This window comes from Bufo bufo, chromosome 3, assembly GCF_905171765.1.
Source record: "Bufo bufo chromosome 3, aBufBuf1.1, whole genome shotgun sequence".
NCBI classification, from domain to species: domain Eukaryota; kingdom Metazoa; phylum Chordata; class Amphibia; order Anura; family Bufonidae; genus Bufo; species Bufo bufo.
This window is the reverse complement of record NC_053391.1, coordinates 447,208,895-447,227,498: the sequence shown is the minus strand read 5'-3', so window position 1 is coordinate 447,227,498 and position 18,604 is coordinate 447,208,895. Positions and strand designations below refer to the sequence as shown.

Genomic DNA, 18,604 nt, shown 5'->3' with positions numbered 1-18,604 from the left:
CTAATGGCAGTCAGGCTACCTCTGGCGAGCACATGGAGGGCTGTGCGGCCCTCCAAAGAAATGCCACCCCACACCATTACTGACCCAATGCCAAACCGGTCATGCTGGAGGATGTTGCAGGCAGCAGAACGTTCTCCACGGCGTCTCAAGACTCTGTCACGTCTGTCACATGTGCTCAGTGTGAACCTGCTTTCATCTGTGAAGAGCACAGGGCGCCAGTGGCGATTTTGCCAATATTGGTGTTCTCTGGAAAATGCCAAACGTCCTGCACGGTGTTGGGCTGTAAGCACAACCCCCACCTATGGACGTCGGGCCCTCATATCACCCTCATGGAGTCTGTTTCTGACCGTTTGAGCAGACACATGCACATTTGTGGCCTGCTAGAGGTCATTTTGCAGGGCTCTGGCAGTGCTCCTCCTGTTCCTCCTTGCACAAAGGCGGAGGTAGCTGTCCTGCTGCTGGGTTGTTGCCCTCCTACGGCCTCCTCCACGTCTCCTGATGTACTGGCCTGTCTCCTGGTAGCGCCTCCATGCTCTGGACACTACGCTGACAGACACAGCAAACCTTCTTGCCACAGCTCGCATTGATGTGCCATCCTGGATAAGCTGCACTACCTGAGCCACTTGTGTGGGTTATAGACTCCGTCTCATGCTACCACTAGAGTGAAAGCACCGCCAGCATTCAAAAGTGACCAAAACATCAGCCAGGAAGCATAGGAACTGAGAAGTGGTCTGTGGTGACCACCTGCAGAACCACTCCTTTATTAGGGGTGTCTTGCTAATTGCCTATAATTTCCACCTGTTGTCTATCCCATTTGCACAACAGCATGTGAAATTGATTGTCGCTCAGTGTTGCTTCCTAAGTGGACAGTTTGATTTCACAGAAGTGTGATTGACTTGGAGTTACATTGTGTTGTTTAAGTGTTCCCTTTATTTTTTTGAGCAGTGTAGTAAAAATGTGCATGCTAAAACGACATTGCGAATAATTATTAAGATAAAATATAATTAATAGTCCATCAATAGAAACCTCGCCTCCAAAAATATCAACAAGTTTTTTAAAATGCTCTGGGTATCCACATTAGAGTTCAGTTAATGTTATTAGCACTTGGACTCCAATCTAAGGTATAGATTAATAGTAGCTGTACACAGAGCGGCGTCCAGCTCCTTAGCCTAAGACCGCGGCGCCCCGCTGTAAATTTCGAGAAGCGATCGCTTATTTATCGTAGAAGACAGTTCAATCTTAACCGGAGGGTTTTCGACGAAATCTCCTACCCTCGTCTCGGTGCACCTTCTGTATGTATCGGTACTCCGGTCCCGAGGGCTGTTGTTTTCGAGAAGATCCCACGCCACCGTCGGAAGTCTGCATAGGTTCGCTGAAGGTAAGCTTCCCTTATCCAGCAGAGACCTCCTGCAGCTGGCGTTCTCAGATTGTTAAAGCAATAAATTGTTCTCCTCCTTAAATCGATCGACGATATAAGTCTAATCTTCGATCGATTTAAGGAGGAGAACAATTTATTGCTTTAACAATCTGAGAACGCCAGCTGCAGGAGGTCTCTGCTGGATAAGGGAAGCTTACCTTCAGCGAACCTACGCGGACTTCCGGCGGTGGCGTGGGATCTTCTCGAAAACAACAGCCCTCGGGACCGGAGCACCGATACATACAGAAGGCGCACCGAGACGAGGGTAGGAGATTTCATCGAAAACCCTTCGGGTAAGATTGAACTGTCTACGATAAATAAGCGATCGCTTCTCGAAATTTACAGCGGGACGCCGCTGTCTTAGGCTAAGGAGCGGGACGCCGCTCTGTGTACAGCTACTATTAATCTATATCTTAGATTGGAGTCCAAGTGCTAATAACATTAACTGAACTCTAATGTGGATACCCAGAGTATTTTAAAAAACTTGTTGATATTTTTGGAGGCGAAGTTTCTATTGATGGACTATTAATTATATTTTATCTTAATAATTATTCGCAATGTCGTTTTAGCATGCACATTTTTACTATTTACGCTGCTATATATATATATATATATATATATATATATATATATATATATATATACACACACATACACACATGTAATTATTATTGTGAATTATTTAAACTACCAACTGTGAACGACTTATTTTAGATATATCAATAATAAAAAAATGTATGTACCATTACCCACTGCTCCCATTGCTTTCGAGAGTGCCCCACTGTTGTTTGTTTATAACTTATAATATGCAAGTATATTAGTTTGATTAGGTTGATTCTGTATTCATAGGTTTGTAGAAGTTAGGATTAAGGTCTTTTTCTCAACTCTGTTCATATTATAACATTTTTGCTGTGAAGAAGAGGCATGTGATCTCTGCTGAGTCAAATTCAGTTTTGAGAACTGCAAAAGTAAACCAAGCATCTGTGATAATATCTTGTAGGCAGAGAAACTGCCCAATAATCTTACAAAAACCTCTGGAAGAGCATGACATTGTGAATGGATTAATGGAATTTATTTACCAAAAAAATTAAACATATACAGCCTTATTCTACATAATTAAAAAACTAAATCTTTATTTCATGATGGAATAACCTTTGGATGGTAATATATTTTCCTCAAAAAGCATTTTCTATAAAATAAATCCGATTTAGATAAAAAAAAAAAATCAGATTATTATTATTTTTTTTTTTAAATCATTGATTTTTATACACCCTGGGTATAATGGACAGATTTTCTCCTTGTCACGGACGTTCCCATGGCAGGAGATCGGTGAGACTGGCAACACGTGATTTGATCTGACATGTTTTCTGTTTGGATCAAATGACGTCTGTGTTGTTTCCGATGCTTGTCACACCTTCTTTCCCCAGGTGTGGCTATCAGGGTCATTTAACCTTCTCTATTTATAGTTGCTTTTCCCAGAATGCTGTGCGGTTTATAGCTTCTGTTTGGACCTTTAGATAGATTGTGGTTGGATCTCGGCTGAGTTCCTGGTGCTTCCATTGCACTCACCATACAGTATAAAACAAGACTTTATTGTGGAAGCAGGTACATAGGATGTGGATAATCTCGTGCTATTGGGCATGATACGGTCATAATCTGATTATCCACATCCTATGTACCCGCTTCCACAATAAAGTCTAATTTTATACCCTATGGTGAGTGCCACGATTTTTCTATTTTGGAAGGTACGTGCCTACGGAGCACAGTTTTGGAGGCCAGCAAAGGATTGTGACTGAGATACACTTATCTCATTAGGGAAGATTATCCTATCAAAGTAATGAATCCAGTAATTTTTTTGCAGAGTATATTTGCTTTAGCCTAGGGGCTACTCTGCGACGTGTTGCAGTGCGACATCACAACTAACGACTGTCAATGGGATTACAATGTGACACTCGACGTGCCGTGGCAGTGGCATAACAGTTACAAAGAATCCAACACTGTTGGAGATTTGGTATCCTATATATACAATATTTAGTTCTGTGTGTGCATAATACAACATTGAAAAATGTATTTGGTGCTGCCTTGGACCCTGTTTGCATACTAGACGTCTATGGTGAACCCACCTTCAAGCTGACACACCTCAAAGAAACTTGGTGCACATGATACCTATTGGATACACCATAAGCATTAGCCAAAACAGAAGGTGAAGGAACTGAAATAGGTAAGTACTGGGTGTCGCCCTCACACTGGTGGTATTGGAGACCCAAATAAAAAGTGGATATGAGGATATGCCATAAATGTCCACTAGGAGAGGGTCCTAGGGGTGGAACCTCTTGTAGAACTAAGCCTCATCTGGTGCCGCTAGTCGTGGAGCGGTGGCTGCACATGCTGTGGATAAATGTCCAGATGGGACAACCCCTTAAGGTACACTAAAGGCATGGGGTTTAGGCTATAATGCACCATTGAAGGAGATCTTGAAGGACCAGATGGAGAGGTAGTAGGAAAACCAAGAGGACGCTAAACTTGTAGCAGTCGTTAGTGGTCGACATAATTATTTATTATGAAGTAGTATAATATAGTCGATTTATTTTATATATAACAACCAGTGATATTCACCTACATTTACCAGAACTGTAAATCGGCTCACACATCCCGGAAAGCTCTCTGCTCTGCACATTTATCACTAATCCATGTGCATAACATTTCCTTCAATTACAAATGTCATGGCACTTACCCATGATGGAATCCCTGCGGAACACATCTCTGTCAAATATGTAAAAGGAGAGGTGGCGAAAGTTTCGTGGAATCTCACAATAAAAATCTTCTCCATAAAAAGGGCTGAACAGGGAAGAAAAAAAGGTCACATGAGTGTGGTAAATTCATATCCCAAATAATTCTATATGCTTTAGGTTCCTTGCACACGACCGTATGGCCTCCGAGACATACGGTCCGTGAGCGGACCATATGTCCTGGAGCGGCATTGATAGTGCGCACAGGAGCGCACAGCATCATAGATTACAATGATGCTGTGGACATCGGGCCGTCCGCGGGGCTATTGTCCTGCACTTATAAAATCATATGTAATCTATGATGCTGTGCGCTCCCGTGCACGCGATCAAAGCCGCTCCGGGACATATGGCCGGCCCACGGACTGTATACGGTCGTGTGCAAGGGCCCTTATACTAAAGACCACGCGGTCAGCAGGATAAAGGCAAATAATCCTGGGTTGATTCTGCAGATTAAAAGGATACCTGTCTTGTGAAAATTAAGCTGCAGTATTCCTGAGAATAAAATACTTTTATTTTTCATGCAAATGAGGGCTTCGGAGGGGTAAGGTAAGAACTGAAATACTGAGGTGCAGCAAGGGATTACCCAGGTATCATTTTAATTAGAATCAACCCTACCAATCACTAAGTCCCGTTTAATGGGGTCGCTCCTGCTGACTGATATTTAATATTTATTTATTTGTGAATTTTTCAGTACAATAATAATGTAACAGCTATAAAATTACACCAAAGACAGGGTTACCAATACCACTGGACAATAATATGATCATGCTTTTAATGGAGTTTTCAACCTTAGTAAACTATGGCATATCACAAAAAAATAATTGTGGGATTATAAAAACATGGATGCTTTCTTCCAGAAACAGCACCGCACTTATCCACTGGTTGGTATTGCAGCTTAGCACTACAGACTTCAATGGAGCTGGGGTGCAATAAGCAGACACAAGCCAAGGACCGATGTGGCACTATTTCAGGAAGAAAGCGGTCATCTTTCTCATCCTGGGACACCCCTTTAAATATTACTATTATCATTATTATTAATAAGACAAAATTGGGGTGGCACTGTTTCTGGAAAAAGGAACAGTCGACCTTCATATTCCAATCTCAGACAACTCCTTTACAATTTCCCCAAAAACAGACAAAGTGAACAAGGCTGAACTGTATAGCAAGCAGAACCTACGTTTCTGGAAAATCATCCTGGGAGACGTTTGGAAAATCCTAATTTAGGTATAGTGAGCCCTCAAGTTACAACAAGGGTCCGAGGTTACAATACAGTGAGTGGTCTTTCAGGGGGCATTGCAACTTGAAGCTATATTTAAAGCTCTGAACCCGGATATATCCCCATTGCAAGAGTTGAGAGGTGAAAATTTCCCAAAAGTGCTTTACATGACATGTTTTGTGTGTTCACCATTCTGCCAGATGCACATGGATAACCTTAAAGGGGTTGTCCAAGTTATATTTATTGAAGACCTATCCTCAGGATAGGTCATCAATATCAGATCGGCTGGGGTCCGACACCCGGCACCCCAGCCGATCAGCTGTTTGAAGAGAAGGCGAGCGCCGTGCCAGCGCTGCCTCCCCTTCACTATTTACCCTCTAGCCATTGCATCTGCAGCGGTGAGCAGGTGTAATTACACCCAAGCCGTCCCATTCATTTCTATAGGACGGCTCGTTCCTATACACTTCTATAGACGGCTTGGGTGTAATTACAACTGCTCACCGCTGCAGATGCAATGGCTAGAGGGTAAATAGTGAAGGGGAGGCAGCGCTGGCACGGCGCGCGTCTTCTCTTCAAACAGCTGATCGGCTGGGGTGCCGGGTGTCGGACCCCAGCCGATCTGATATTGATGACCTATCCTGAGGATAGGTCATCAATAAATATAACTTGGACAATCCCTTTAAGGTTATCCATGTGCATCTGGCAGAATGGTAAACACACAAAACATGTCATGTAAAGCACTTTTGGGAAATTTTTACCTCTCAACTCTTAAACAGGTAAAGATAAATCGATTTATTGCATGTTTTTTCCCACTAGTTTTTTTTAATTATCCGGTTTACAAGGTCATAAATCTGGAGGTCTAAAACAACAAACATGACAGAGCATTCCTTATCTAAATCATGAAGGTCACATAACAGAACACAGAAGAATTTACAGGTCAAAGCCTAGTCAAACCTGTCCAACAACTACTTTCACACTCGCGTTTGGTGCGGATTCGTCATGGATCTGCACAGACGGATCTGTTCAGATAATACAACCGTCTGCATCCGTTCAGAACGGATCCGTTTGTATTATCTTTAACATAGCCAAGACGGATCCGTCTTCAACGCCATTGAAAGTCAATGGAGGAAGGATCCGTTTTCTATTGTGCCAAAAAAAACTGATCCGTCCCCATTGACTTACATTGTGTGTCAGAACAGATCAGTTTGGCTCCGTTTCGTCAGACGGACACCAAAACGCTGCAAGCAGCGTTTTGGTGTCCGCCTCCAAAGTGGAATGGAGACTGAACGGAGGCAAACTGATGCATTCTGAGCAGATCCTTTTTCATTCAGAATGCATTGGGGCAAAACTGATCCGTTTTGGACCGCTTCTGAGAGTCCTGAACGGATCTCACAAACGGAAAGCCAAAACGCGAGCGTGAAAGTAGCCTAAATGAATATGAACCATTCACCCACAGCTCCGACACAACCAAAGTCCAAGGCAGACCCTGTACTAGTTCTGTATCTGTAAAATACAATTCAACTGGACAAGTATAAACAATAAACCTAGCCTAGATTTATCATCATTAAGCCGAATGCACACGGCTGTGTTCCGCGGCCGAGAGCAGTCCGTGGTATGCCGGGCTGGATTCCTGTTCAGAGCAGGAGCGCACGGCATCATTGGTTGCTATGACGCCGTGCGCTTCATGCCGCCGCTGCTGTACAGTAATACACTCGTATAGATCATACGAGTGTATTACTAAAGTGCAGCAGCGGCATGAAGCGCACGGCGTCATAGCAACCAATGACGCCGTGCGCTCCTGCTCTGAACAGGAATCCAGCCCGGCATACCACGGACTGCTCTCGGCCGCGGAACACAGCCGTGTGCATTCGGCCTTAATCATATTCATTAAATTGATCACCAAGATAAAAAAGGTTACATTTTAACATTTCCCCCACTGCTGACCAAACATTAAAGGTCACCTGTCAGCAGATCTGTACCTATGAAACTGGCTGACCTTTTGCATTGGAGGCTGAAGGCATCTGTGTTGGTCTCATGTTCATGTGTGTCCGCATTGCTGGGACAGATGCCGTTTTAATATTTGCAAATTAGCCTCTAGGAGCAACAGGGGCGTTGCCGTTACACCTGGAAACTCTACTTTCTCTGCAACTGCCACACCTTCTCTACTTTGATGGGGCCATGTGATAAAGTTTTCACGGTCCTGTCAATCAAAGTGTAAAGGGTTGCGGAGAGAGCTGAGCCTCTAGGTGTAATGGTAACACCCCCGTTGCTCCTAGAGGATCATTTGCATATGTTAACACATCATTTTTCTCAGCAATGTGAGCACATATGAACATGAGACCAACACAGATGCCTTCAGCTGCCAAGCGCACATGTAACAGGTCAGCCAGTTTCATAGGTACAAATCTGCTGACCGATGCCCTTTAAAAGGACTTCTAAACTATGCCTGAGAAGCAAGCGGAGGGAGACTAATCCACTTCTGATCACATGTAGAGTAGTAGAGGTTTTGTGCATTATGGTCACTAAAGCACAGTTCATGCAAACAGAAGACATATTATGAGGTCAAACAAACCTTTCTTGATAAACCCGATGCTTGTTTTAATAGAACACCCTAAGGAGTACTCTAGTGTAGTCTTCTGCTTACAGCTCTACAAACATTATATAGTCACAATTATAGGGGCTGTCCCACGATAAATATTTACCCTAAGTTCACACTTGCGCGTTTTACAGCGCGTTCCTACGCGCTGTAAAACGCTCAACAAGGAGAAACCAATGCTTCCCTATGGGAATGGTTCTCACCTGGGCGTTTTACAGCGCGTACGATCGCGCTGTAAAACGCCCGACGCTCAAAAAAGTTCTTGAGCTTCTTTGGGGCGTTTTGTCGCGCGTCCCCGTACATAGACTTTCGGGAACGCGCGACAATGGGCGTTCGCTTGTCTCTGTATGCGCGATTGTAAACGCCGGTACAATCGCGCATACAGAGCGATCCATCTCGAACGCTCAGGTCTGAACCCAGGGTCAACATTTTTCAAATCAGCAGCTTTTGTAATTGCATGTAGTTAAAAATTTTGTATAGCCGCTGAGCTATTCAATAAAATGTATCTGTACAGCACCACCTGCTGTTTGTTCTTTTCCTTATGTCTCTGTCCACCTCCCTGAAGTGGTCGCACACGCTCCGTTTAAATCTTCAACTGTCACCTGTCTTTTTTTTTTTGTTAGAAGCTGTGAAAATTACAGGGAAATAGATACTGTAGAAAAGGGACATGCCCCATGAGAAAGAACCCCCCCCCCCCCGAGCTGCCAGCCTGAAGAAAATCTAGTAGAACAACTGGAACAATGAATGGGAAGATCTCTGGATTCATGTGAGGTACAGGGCTGGTTCTAGCTTTGTTAGGAAGAGATTGTCATGCACTACAGTATATGATATCTCATTTTTTTACATCAATTATGGCATAAGGCCTTTAACTATATTACATTTTTTATTTTATTGTGAGATTTACAATTTTCGAACACAAAAGGTATAAAAACTTGTGCAGGCAAAACCAGAAGTAATTGCCCACAGTAACCAATAGGAGCCTAGCATTATTTTTGCTCAAATGGACAAAAAATTGTGTAAAGTGATCTTGTGGGGGAACTGCTCTTTTTCAGTCTGCAACAGTTTCTCACCTGTACATGAGGCTCTATATAGGGCGGCTGTGTAGGTACTTCTTGAGATGAGAGCATAGGGTTGAAAAAAATGACATATGTCGACTAAGGACAAGAGAGGAGAAAAATATATAGGGGCACATTTATTAAGACCGGTGTTCTAGTGACTGAAGCATTTGCCCAGCCAATACTAGTTGCAACTTCCTGTGCCCCATTACAGTGGGCAAAGCAGTTCTAGGGCACCAACAGTTCTGACAAATGAAATAATGTGACTAAAGGGAGTGTGCCAGCCTCTTCTTAAACTACTCCCAGCGTCATGTCGATGACTGAAACATTTGTTGGAGCATACCTTTTATTCCATGGACGGAGGTTCAGTGCCTGAAAAAATAAAGCCTGAAGCAATATGCAAATTAAGTGACAAATGCCCAGTGGGCAGTGCCGAGTGTGGCAGGTGCCCAGGCACTCCTCATTAAACCCTGTCCCACTTTTCCCTATAGCTCATGATTTCAATGCAGGGAGGTGAAAATGATTTCAATAATGAGCTAATGGGAGGAGCAGGGCTGGGTTTACTGAGCAGCCGCACTCGGGCACTCCCACTGGACACTTGAATATCACTTTTTTGTGGCACTGAACTTCCATGGAACAGTTATCCTATAACCACTATTTCAGCTATTTACACGGCACTGGGAGTACCAACCTAGGTAAAAGGGCGCTCACAGACTCCCTTTAACTAAAGAAGGCTCTTCATGAGCGCATGTAACTTTTCCAATATGGGTAGAGAGGTCGTTTACAAGCCTTTTATGTTACCCAAAGTGGGCATAAATGGTTTGCCAAATATAAATATCCTTATATTGCTTCTAGCAAAAGTGCACAATTCTGTGACTAAAGGCCCCTTCACATGGGCCAGTTTTGGAGGTGATCGTCAGGAAGGAATCGTTCCTTCTCGGCAATCGCCTGCTCACCAGCGGAGGTGAGTGCCCCATTTATATTCAGCGATCTCCTCCACAATGTGGGGAGGAGCGATGGCGAATACAGACCTGTTTGCCCGCAGCAGAGGCTGTTTACACAGCACAATCTTCTGCTTCCAAACAACGATTTTTGTTTCGCTCGTTCATCAGGTAATCGGCGGTACCTTTACACCGGCAGATAATCATTTCATAGGGACGCTCGTTAGCAATTATCTGGCTGATTCTCGGCCTGTGTACAGGGCCCTTTATCCAACTACCATACAGACATTACTACTGGATGTCACAAACTATCTGTGTGTGGGGGATGTCCCAACTCTTCCCCAATATCTGCCATTGGATTTCAGCTTGCCTGATCCTTTTGTTTTTTAGAGATATAAGAGGTGCTTACTCATCTCTCTCCATTCAGAACACGTGCACACACCGTTGAGTTCGATGTGGATGTGTATAGTGCATATGATCAGGAGATAGCTATTGAAAGTCTATGGCCACCTTTCATGGTGGGACATACTTATCAATGTCTAGTGGGAGCTGCATGGAGTTTATATGTTCTCCCCATATTTGCGTGGGTTTCCTCTGGGTACTCCAAAGACATAACGATAGGGAATTTAGATTGTCGGCCTCATTGGGAACAGCTTAATGCTGTCTGTAAACCGTTGTTGAATATAGTAGTGCTATATAATGGCATAAAAAAATTATAAAAATAATAATTTCTGGCCAGACATGGCATAGGGTTTGCACCTGTTTTATAAGAGAATTATAGCATTGATAAAACGGCTCCTATGTTTATTCTGTAAAGCAGAGCAATACTACAGCTAGATATTTAACAGCCAAGGGCAGTTGACTTGTTTCCCCAAACAACTTTATGGTCCAAAGTTAGTCATAGCTAGCAAGATCTACTGTAGCTTTATCCAATAGCTTTTCAAATATTAAATACTATACTTCCTCAAAGACTGCCAGGTTCAAACTCATCCAAACATCCGATTGCCACCCAGTCTACTACGCATATCAAGAGCTTCAGGTTCTGTCAAACTACTGGCAAAAAATATCCAATATGACAAATCTAAAGGTGCCCATAACTAGAAGACAAAAGTTATTCAAACCCACCGAGGTTGGTAGGTCATCTTATATGTAGAGGGGCACCTGAAAGAATGATCAAGCATCACAGGCATAGCAGGCCTCAACCTGCGTGGATTGGACAGAGCTGCACTGCTCCGAGGGCGTACCTGCCGTGAAGATACAGGAGGACAACAGCAAGGACAGAAGTATTACAGCGGCCATGTCCACAGGACATTCCAGTTATCTGATTAGAAAAGGTCGCCCACTTACACCTGATTGTCATCCCACAGACTGAAAATACCTGACCCTAATTTCACCTCCAAATTTTCTGCTACTTCCAAAGGTTGACTTACTTTTGCCTCTCACAGACATGTGATATTGAAGCATTTTCTTCAATAAATAAATGATTACCGTATGTCTAATATTTTTGACTCATTTTGTTTAATCTGGTTATCTTCATCTACGTTAAGGACTCGTGTGAAAATCTGATGTCATTTTAGGACAAATTGATGCAGAAATATAAAAAATTCACACACTTTCAACCACCACTGTAACTATTAAAGGTTAGATTTCAATTAGTGGCCTGGTTGACTGGTCAATGAACATAGTGCTTCGTACAAACTGTTCATGGCATGTCACAACTAAAAATGAAAAATAGCAAGTGCGGTACAATTTACATCACAACTACCCATTAAACCACACTTGTGCAATTCACATTGAGAAACAATGATGTAACCATGATCTTGAGTGTCCACATGTAAAACATCTGGTCCTCTATCCGCTTTCAGGGCAGCCATCATTGTGAAAACAGTTTGTTATTTGGGATCATTTATTGCATTGTAGCTAAAAAATATGTTTATTAAAGGGTTGTCTCACTTCAGGCAATGGCATTTATCATGTAGAGAAAGTTAATACAAGGCACTTACTAATGTATTGTGATTGTCCATATTGTCTCCTTTGCTGGCTGGATTAATCTTTCCATCACATTATACAGTGCTTGTTTCCATGGTTATGACCACCCTGCAATCAGTCAGGTAGCCGTGCTTGCATACGATAGGAAAAAGTGCTGGACTGCGTGCATTCCCACAGACCCGGACACCAGAGAGGACGGCACCTTTTTCTATAGCGTGCAAACACTGCCACCGCTGATGGATTACAGGGTGGTCATAACCATGGAAACAAGCAGTGTATAATGTGATGGAAAGATTAATCCAGCCAGCAAAGGAAGCAATATGGACAATCAATACATTAGTAAGTGCCTTGTACTAACTTTACTTAAATGATAAATGCTATTTGCTGAAGTGAGACAACCCCTTTAAGTTTTTGATCTTAAAGGGTTTTTTTCAGTTTGCATCAGCATCTTTAAAAACCCAGATGCCCAACCTGCAGCCCTCCAGCTGTTGCAAAACTACAACTCCCAGCAGGCTCGAACAGCCTACAGCTATCAGCTGGAGGGCCGCAAATTGAGCATCCCTGCTTTAAAATAATCATTTGTGAAGGTAGCTGTAATTCTGTAATGTATTTCCAACTTTTTTGCTCCTATCTTCCATTCTGGATTGTGGTCACATGACCGTGTCCATCCAGCTCTTATTTCCTGTGATCTCATGTCCATGCATAGGTGAGTCAAAGCAGAAACAGGGGCAGTGATAGGGTAGAGTCTATGTAACTAGCTGGCAGGAGTAGATATAAACAAGCTGGGTGCTGTTAGGGGCAAAGCTGGAGCTGTGCATCATGGGTTAGGTTGGATACAGTGATAGGAAGTGCCATATACAGTATGGAAACAAACCAGAGTGACTTGTAAGGGTCCATTCACACGTCCGTGAAATGGGTCCGCAACCGTTCCGCAATATCAGGAACGAGTGCGGACCCATTAATTCTCAATGGGGCAGGAATGGATGAATAGGCAGTTCTATGGGGGTGCCAGCCGGGTGTATTGCAGATCTGCAATACACTACGGACGTGTGAATGGACCCTTAACATGGTGAAAACAGTTCAGGAGAGTCCAGATTGAAAAAAAAAGCACGGGGAAGATGTACAGTCTCAGGGCACCTTTTTTTTTTCAAGAACGAAAGGGAAAATGAAATAACCGAATACCCCAGCAAGTAATGGGTGAGGGGTCTATCTTTTAGGCTATTTTCAGAACATTGCCGTCATCTTGAAAGCCGCCATATTGGATCAAGGCATATCTTTCCAATCGGAATGGGGTCATGTAGCAATATCTCCTGTGTTTCAAAAGTTAACACAGAAAGTTCAAAACTTCAAAGTTCTGTGTTCAGCACCAGGGACAACACATTGAACACATCAAATAGCTGGGCATCACAAGGAACGTTCCCAGTTGTTGTTGCAAATTTCAGTATTGATGACTTGAAACCAAAAAAAGATATTGCAAATCAGGTTGTAGCATTCGGTTTCTGAGAACATTCTGGTTGTTTTTATGTGCTACATGACCCCCTTTCCATTGAAAAAATGTGCCTTTGATCCAATATGGTGGCTTTCAAGATAGGCCCGCTCACCCATTATTTGCTTGGCTATTCGGGTATTTCATTTTCTCTTTCGTTTCTGAAATATAAGGGTGTCCTGAGACTTTTGACTAACCATGCATATGAGATGAGAAAGAACATGACATTATGTGTTAAAGAGACCCTCCGATTATATTTACATTAACTGGGGAACAAACAGAACACTTACATGGTGAGCTCCTTTTCTTCATATTAGTTTCAGATCTGCCAATACTCGAGCTCCTCTTCTGCCATCCAAGATGGCCGCACCACTTCCCAGACTGCCAGATGCACACTGTACATTGGTAGCCAAAGATTCTTCCTTCTTGTCCAGCCCTGCTCTTGGATTGGCCAGCACTGTTCACATGAGCACTGATGGTCAATCCAATGGCAGAAGGAAGGGTTTTGGGCTACCGAATGCACACTATGCATCAGGCAGTCTGAGAAGAGGTGCGGCCAACTTGGAACTGACGGATCTGCAGCTAAAAAGTTGAAAAGGAGTTTACCGTGTAAGTGCTCTGTTCGTTGTCTAATTCATGTGCTTTTTGTTTTTCTTCAACTATAAAATTTTAAAAACCATAGTAATCCCGGAAAATCCCTTTAAGTTCATATTTACACATGCAATTTTTGCCCTATACAAAAGGAATCCCAAAATAAGGAAAAGTATAAGCTGTAAAACTTCACAAAATAAAACACTTAAAGGAAATTAAAAGATCCTCCATGAGCTGCCCAAGTGCACAATAGATAGAGAATATTTCCTGTGGAACAGCCGCATTATATTTTAGCTTTTCTGCTATGTCAGATAAGCAAATGTTTGCATCATGTGCAACTCATTGTGGTTAGTGAAGTTTAAGACTGCTGACCACAGAAGTAGATGTGCAGCATCAAGTATAAGTAAAAACAGACCATGGCAGCACCCACCAGTATAACAATAATATAGCCTAAAGGAGTTCTCTAGGACTGATTCAAAATGGTCGCCAGCAACCTGTATTAGAATGCGAGAAGGACTGATTGGGGGGTTAGCAGGCAAGCACTGAATCTCCTAAATGTGTTATTTGTCGTATACGTACCTAATATTACTAATAACAATCTAAGCCTAAATAAACGTTAAAAGATAAAACAATAAATCTTTATTTCATATGTTTATTAAAACAAAGGAGAATGCTCACTTGTAACACCTAATCAGGCTGACAAGGATGGAGGCCATACAGATATCTGCCTACACTTGAAAGAGAAGGCGGCACTATACACACACCCCTATTTCAAAGGCTTTACAATTGATATGCGGCACTATCAGAAATATATCAACACTAGTGCCACTCTTCTCCGAAAACTCAGCGCTTCGTCATTGGCACAACTGTATGCTGCTGCGCTGAGGGATATCCTCAGGACAATTCCCTAAGGCAAAATCAAACAATAGGCTCTCTGTGGCGGCCTCATTTCATATGGTCGCTCACAGGGATAGCGCTTTGGTTTTACGCCTACTCCTTACACCTATTGAGAATGCTAATCACACTTCACGGTAACCTACTTGTTTCGATGCAGTGGTAAACCCACATTTCATCAGGAGCAGGTAAGATCTAGCAGGTAGGTAACTAGGAATGCTATCATGGCTGAGCAGCCTGACAGGAAAACTCACCAATATGTAGTATATGCAAGAGCGTAGTGTGTAGTGAGGCCCTGTCCCCTGATCCTCCTAAGCAGCTCTGCAAGTGGGGGCAACCAGTCCTGAGTGATGCTAATGTCTGTAAAGCGCTGCACAAATAGTAGCGCTATACAAGTGTATAACATAAATAAAATAAATGTAAAGTGATTGGCCGCTCCTACACACAATTTTATTATTTTGTTCTGCAGTAAATTTCCCCCTAGTGGTGGCAGGGGTACACCTAGCCTTTCTGCTGCCTGAGGCGAAAACTGAAATGCGCCCCCCACCTTTCCCATTGCACATTTCTTAACCTAAACCCTTCCCCTCAGTACATGGCCCTTCGACTGCACCCCCCTTGCCCCTACCTGGTGCTGTCTGAGGAGATCGCCTCACCTGGCCTCATTGGTGGTGCACCCCTGAGTGGTGGCCATGAACTGCCAGAATTTCATAACAGAACTTTACGTGGAGGACCTGGCATTATGAATCGGAAAAACAAACCTCTGACCACTATGAAGATATATTGCAAAATGAATGGTCCGACTTAAAGGGCATCTTTCAGAAGTTTTGCATTTATGAAACTGGCTGACTTGTTACATGTGTATTTGGCAACTGAAGGCATCTGTGTTGGTCCCATGTTTATATGTGCCCACATTGTTGAGGAAAATTTGGTTTTATAATATGCAAATGTGCCTCTAGGAGCAACAGGGGCATTCCTGTTTCATCTAGTGGCTACTCGTTCTATGCAACTGCAACGCCCTCTCCACTTTGATTGACAGGGCTAGACATGGTGAACATCAGAAGAAATGACTGATGGTGTATACTAACATCCATGCATTAGACTTAAAGAGGACCTTTCAAAGGACCTTTGAAAAAAAATAAAAAATACACCCATGGCATCAGTGGGGGCCGCCCTACAAAGTAATACCATAATTAACCTACGTCAAAACGGATGAAAGGTCCTCTTTAAGGTGGATTTAGACGAACCAATAATCATCCAGATTAACAGGAATGACCGTTCATGCGAATGCTCGATCCTGATAATCTGCCCATCTAAATGTGCCGCCGACCACCCGATAAACACTCATTCATCGGGTGATCCTGTCATTCATGCAGGCACCACCAATCATCATTTCTGGACAGCAGATCGTGTGGTCTAAACAGCGTTCTGCCGCCCAGAAACAATGATTCCGTAAGGTGACAAGGGACTGCAGTAGCGATCCCTTGTCCTCATACTGTGAAGGAGATTGCTGCATGTAATCGCAGCTTTTTCCTTCGCTGAGCAAATAGCCGAATGTCGGGAATAAACGCTGCCTTCCTGACAATCGCCCGCTCTAGCGGTCTGTCTAAACCCGACTTTACATGTCTCCTTACTCATTTTAGATTATAAAATCTGTTTTAGAATAACCCCTCAAATGATTGATCCAAACAGGATCTGGCGCAAGACTTGCTGTACCCCACTGGGCTCTGTCATGGGTGTTCCACATTATGTGGGCCCACCAGAATATGCACTAATGGATCAGTCAATATGTGTAACTAATGTCCAAAAATATCAGCAACTATATATCCAAGTGCTAAACTGGGCCTACCGCACATTTCCACCAGATACGCACAGAATACTTGCTGTAGAAATATTTAAAAGCAGCATTTTCTTTGCATTCCAGTTATTACTGGCTCTATAATGACCCCCGACCAGACAAACTTTACACGCATCCACCCACATATAGAAATTAGATTTGCTACAGATAAATGAACAAAAGGAACACTCAACATCAAAAGACTAGTCTGGAATGCTGTATTCATGCGTTTCCAAAGCTAAATTTACCAACCACATGGGGGACAGCAGTCACAAGTTGTAAAACAGCCTACATACAATCTACTGTACGTTAAGAGAACATCTATAATACCGAAAGGCCTTTTTTATACCCATAATGGAAATAAATCCTTTTACTGCAATTTGCTGAAGGCAAATGCCTCGTTTACAGCAAATATCCATATGCTTCATCTTAGGCTACTTTCACACTAGCGGTTTTCTTTTCCGGCATAGAGTTCCGTCCTAGGGGCTCTACCAGAAAAGAACTGATCATTTTTATCCCCATGCATTCTGAATGGAGAGCAATCCGTTCAGGATGTCTTCAGGATGTCTTCAGTTCAGTCTTTTTGACTGATCAGGACGGAGATAATACAGCAACATGCTACGGTTTTATCTCCGGCCAAAAAAACTGAACACTTGCCTGAATGCCATTTTTTTCCATAGGAATGTGTTAGTGCCGGATCCTGCATTCAAAATACCGGAATGCCGGATCTGTCCTTCCAGTCTGCGCATGTGCAGACCGCAAAAAATGGAGTGGAATGGATCAGCTTGTCCGTATTACAAACAGACAGATGGATCCGTTCTTGCAATGCATTTATAAGACGGATCAGGATCCTGATCAGTTTTAAAATGCAATCAGTTGGCATACGTTTGGCCAGATCCTTAGGCTACTTTCACGCTAGCGTTTTGGCTTTCCGTTTGTGAGATCCGTTCAGGGTTCTCACAAGCAGTCCAAAACAGATCAGTTTTGCCCTAATGCATTCTGAATGGAAAAGGATCTGCTCAAAATGGATCAGTTTGCCTCCGTTCAGTCTCCATTCCGCTCTGATTGCAGCATTTTGCTGTCCGCCTGACGAATAGGAGCCAAACGTCCAGGCACACAATGTAAGTCAATGGGGACGGATCCGTTTTCTCTGACACAATCTGGCACAATAGAAAACGGATCCGTCCTCCATTGACTTGCAATGGTGTTCATGACGGATCTGTCATGGCTATAGAAGACATAATACAACCGGATCCATGCAGTTGTATTATTGTAAAGGAAGAGTTTTTGCAGCTCCATGACTGATCTGCAAAAAATGCTAGTGTGAAAGTAGCCTTAAAAAGATCATCATTTGCCTAGGGTTACCACTGCACGTAGCATGTCCATATTACCATCTGATGATCTAAAGAAGCCTGGAGTGAACCCCAAGGAAGTCCCTATAGACAAATGAATTGTCTCGGCTTCCAGTGCCTGCTCTTTTCAAAGTGGTAACCCCGCTACTCACCACTCATAGGGACAACTTCTAAATTTTTTCTAAATGTAATTTCAGGGCTTTTTTTCAAATTGGCCCCTCTGTTCAGCTGCATTGACCCTTCTCCGTTTTAGCTAATAAAAGTACTGGAGGAAACCTCTGCTCTCCACTTCTTCTCCCTTGCTATGATGGTGTCCAATCACTTGCGGACCACTTCACAGCCAGGAAGAAGATGTGTTGTCGCGTCTTTGGTCGGGTATTACTTGCTTACATAGGCTGTTCTTACCAGAACTCGCAAGAACCGCACGTCTTCTTCCTGGCTGTG

At 43.1% G+C, this 18,604-nt stretch overlaps 1 protein-coding gene across 2 annotated transcripts in view; it reads right to left on the bottom strand.

The window, feature by feature from the left end:
• The window catches only part of RASA3 (RAS p21 protein activator 3), a 240,124-nt gene that overhangs the window by 119,519 nt on the left and 102,001 nt on the right, over positions 1–18,604 (bottom strand). The window contains exons 1-2 of one of the 2 annotated variants that reach the window (XM_040425083.1): positions 12,878–12,882; positions 4,152–4,255 (exon numbers count right to left, since the gene is read on the bottom strand). In XM_040425083.1, the coding sequence (XP_040281017.1) occupies positions 4,152–4,155 (4 nt within the window). In that variant the 5' untranslated portion in view covers positions 4,156–4,255; positions 12,878–12,882. Of the gene's footprint in view, positions 1–4,151; positions 4,256–12,877; positions 12,883–18,604 lie in introns of those variants that run through there. The other variant, XM_040425082.1, reaches the window with a different exon arrangement.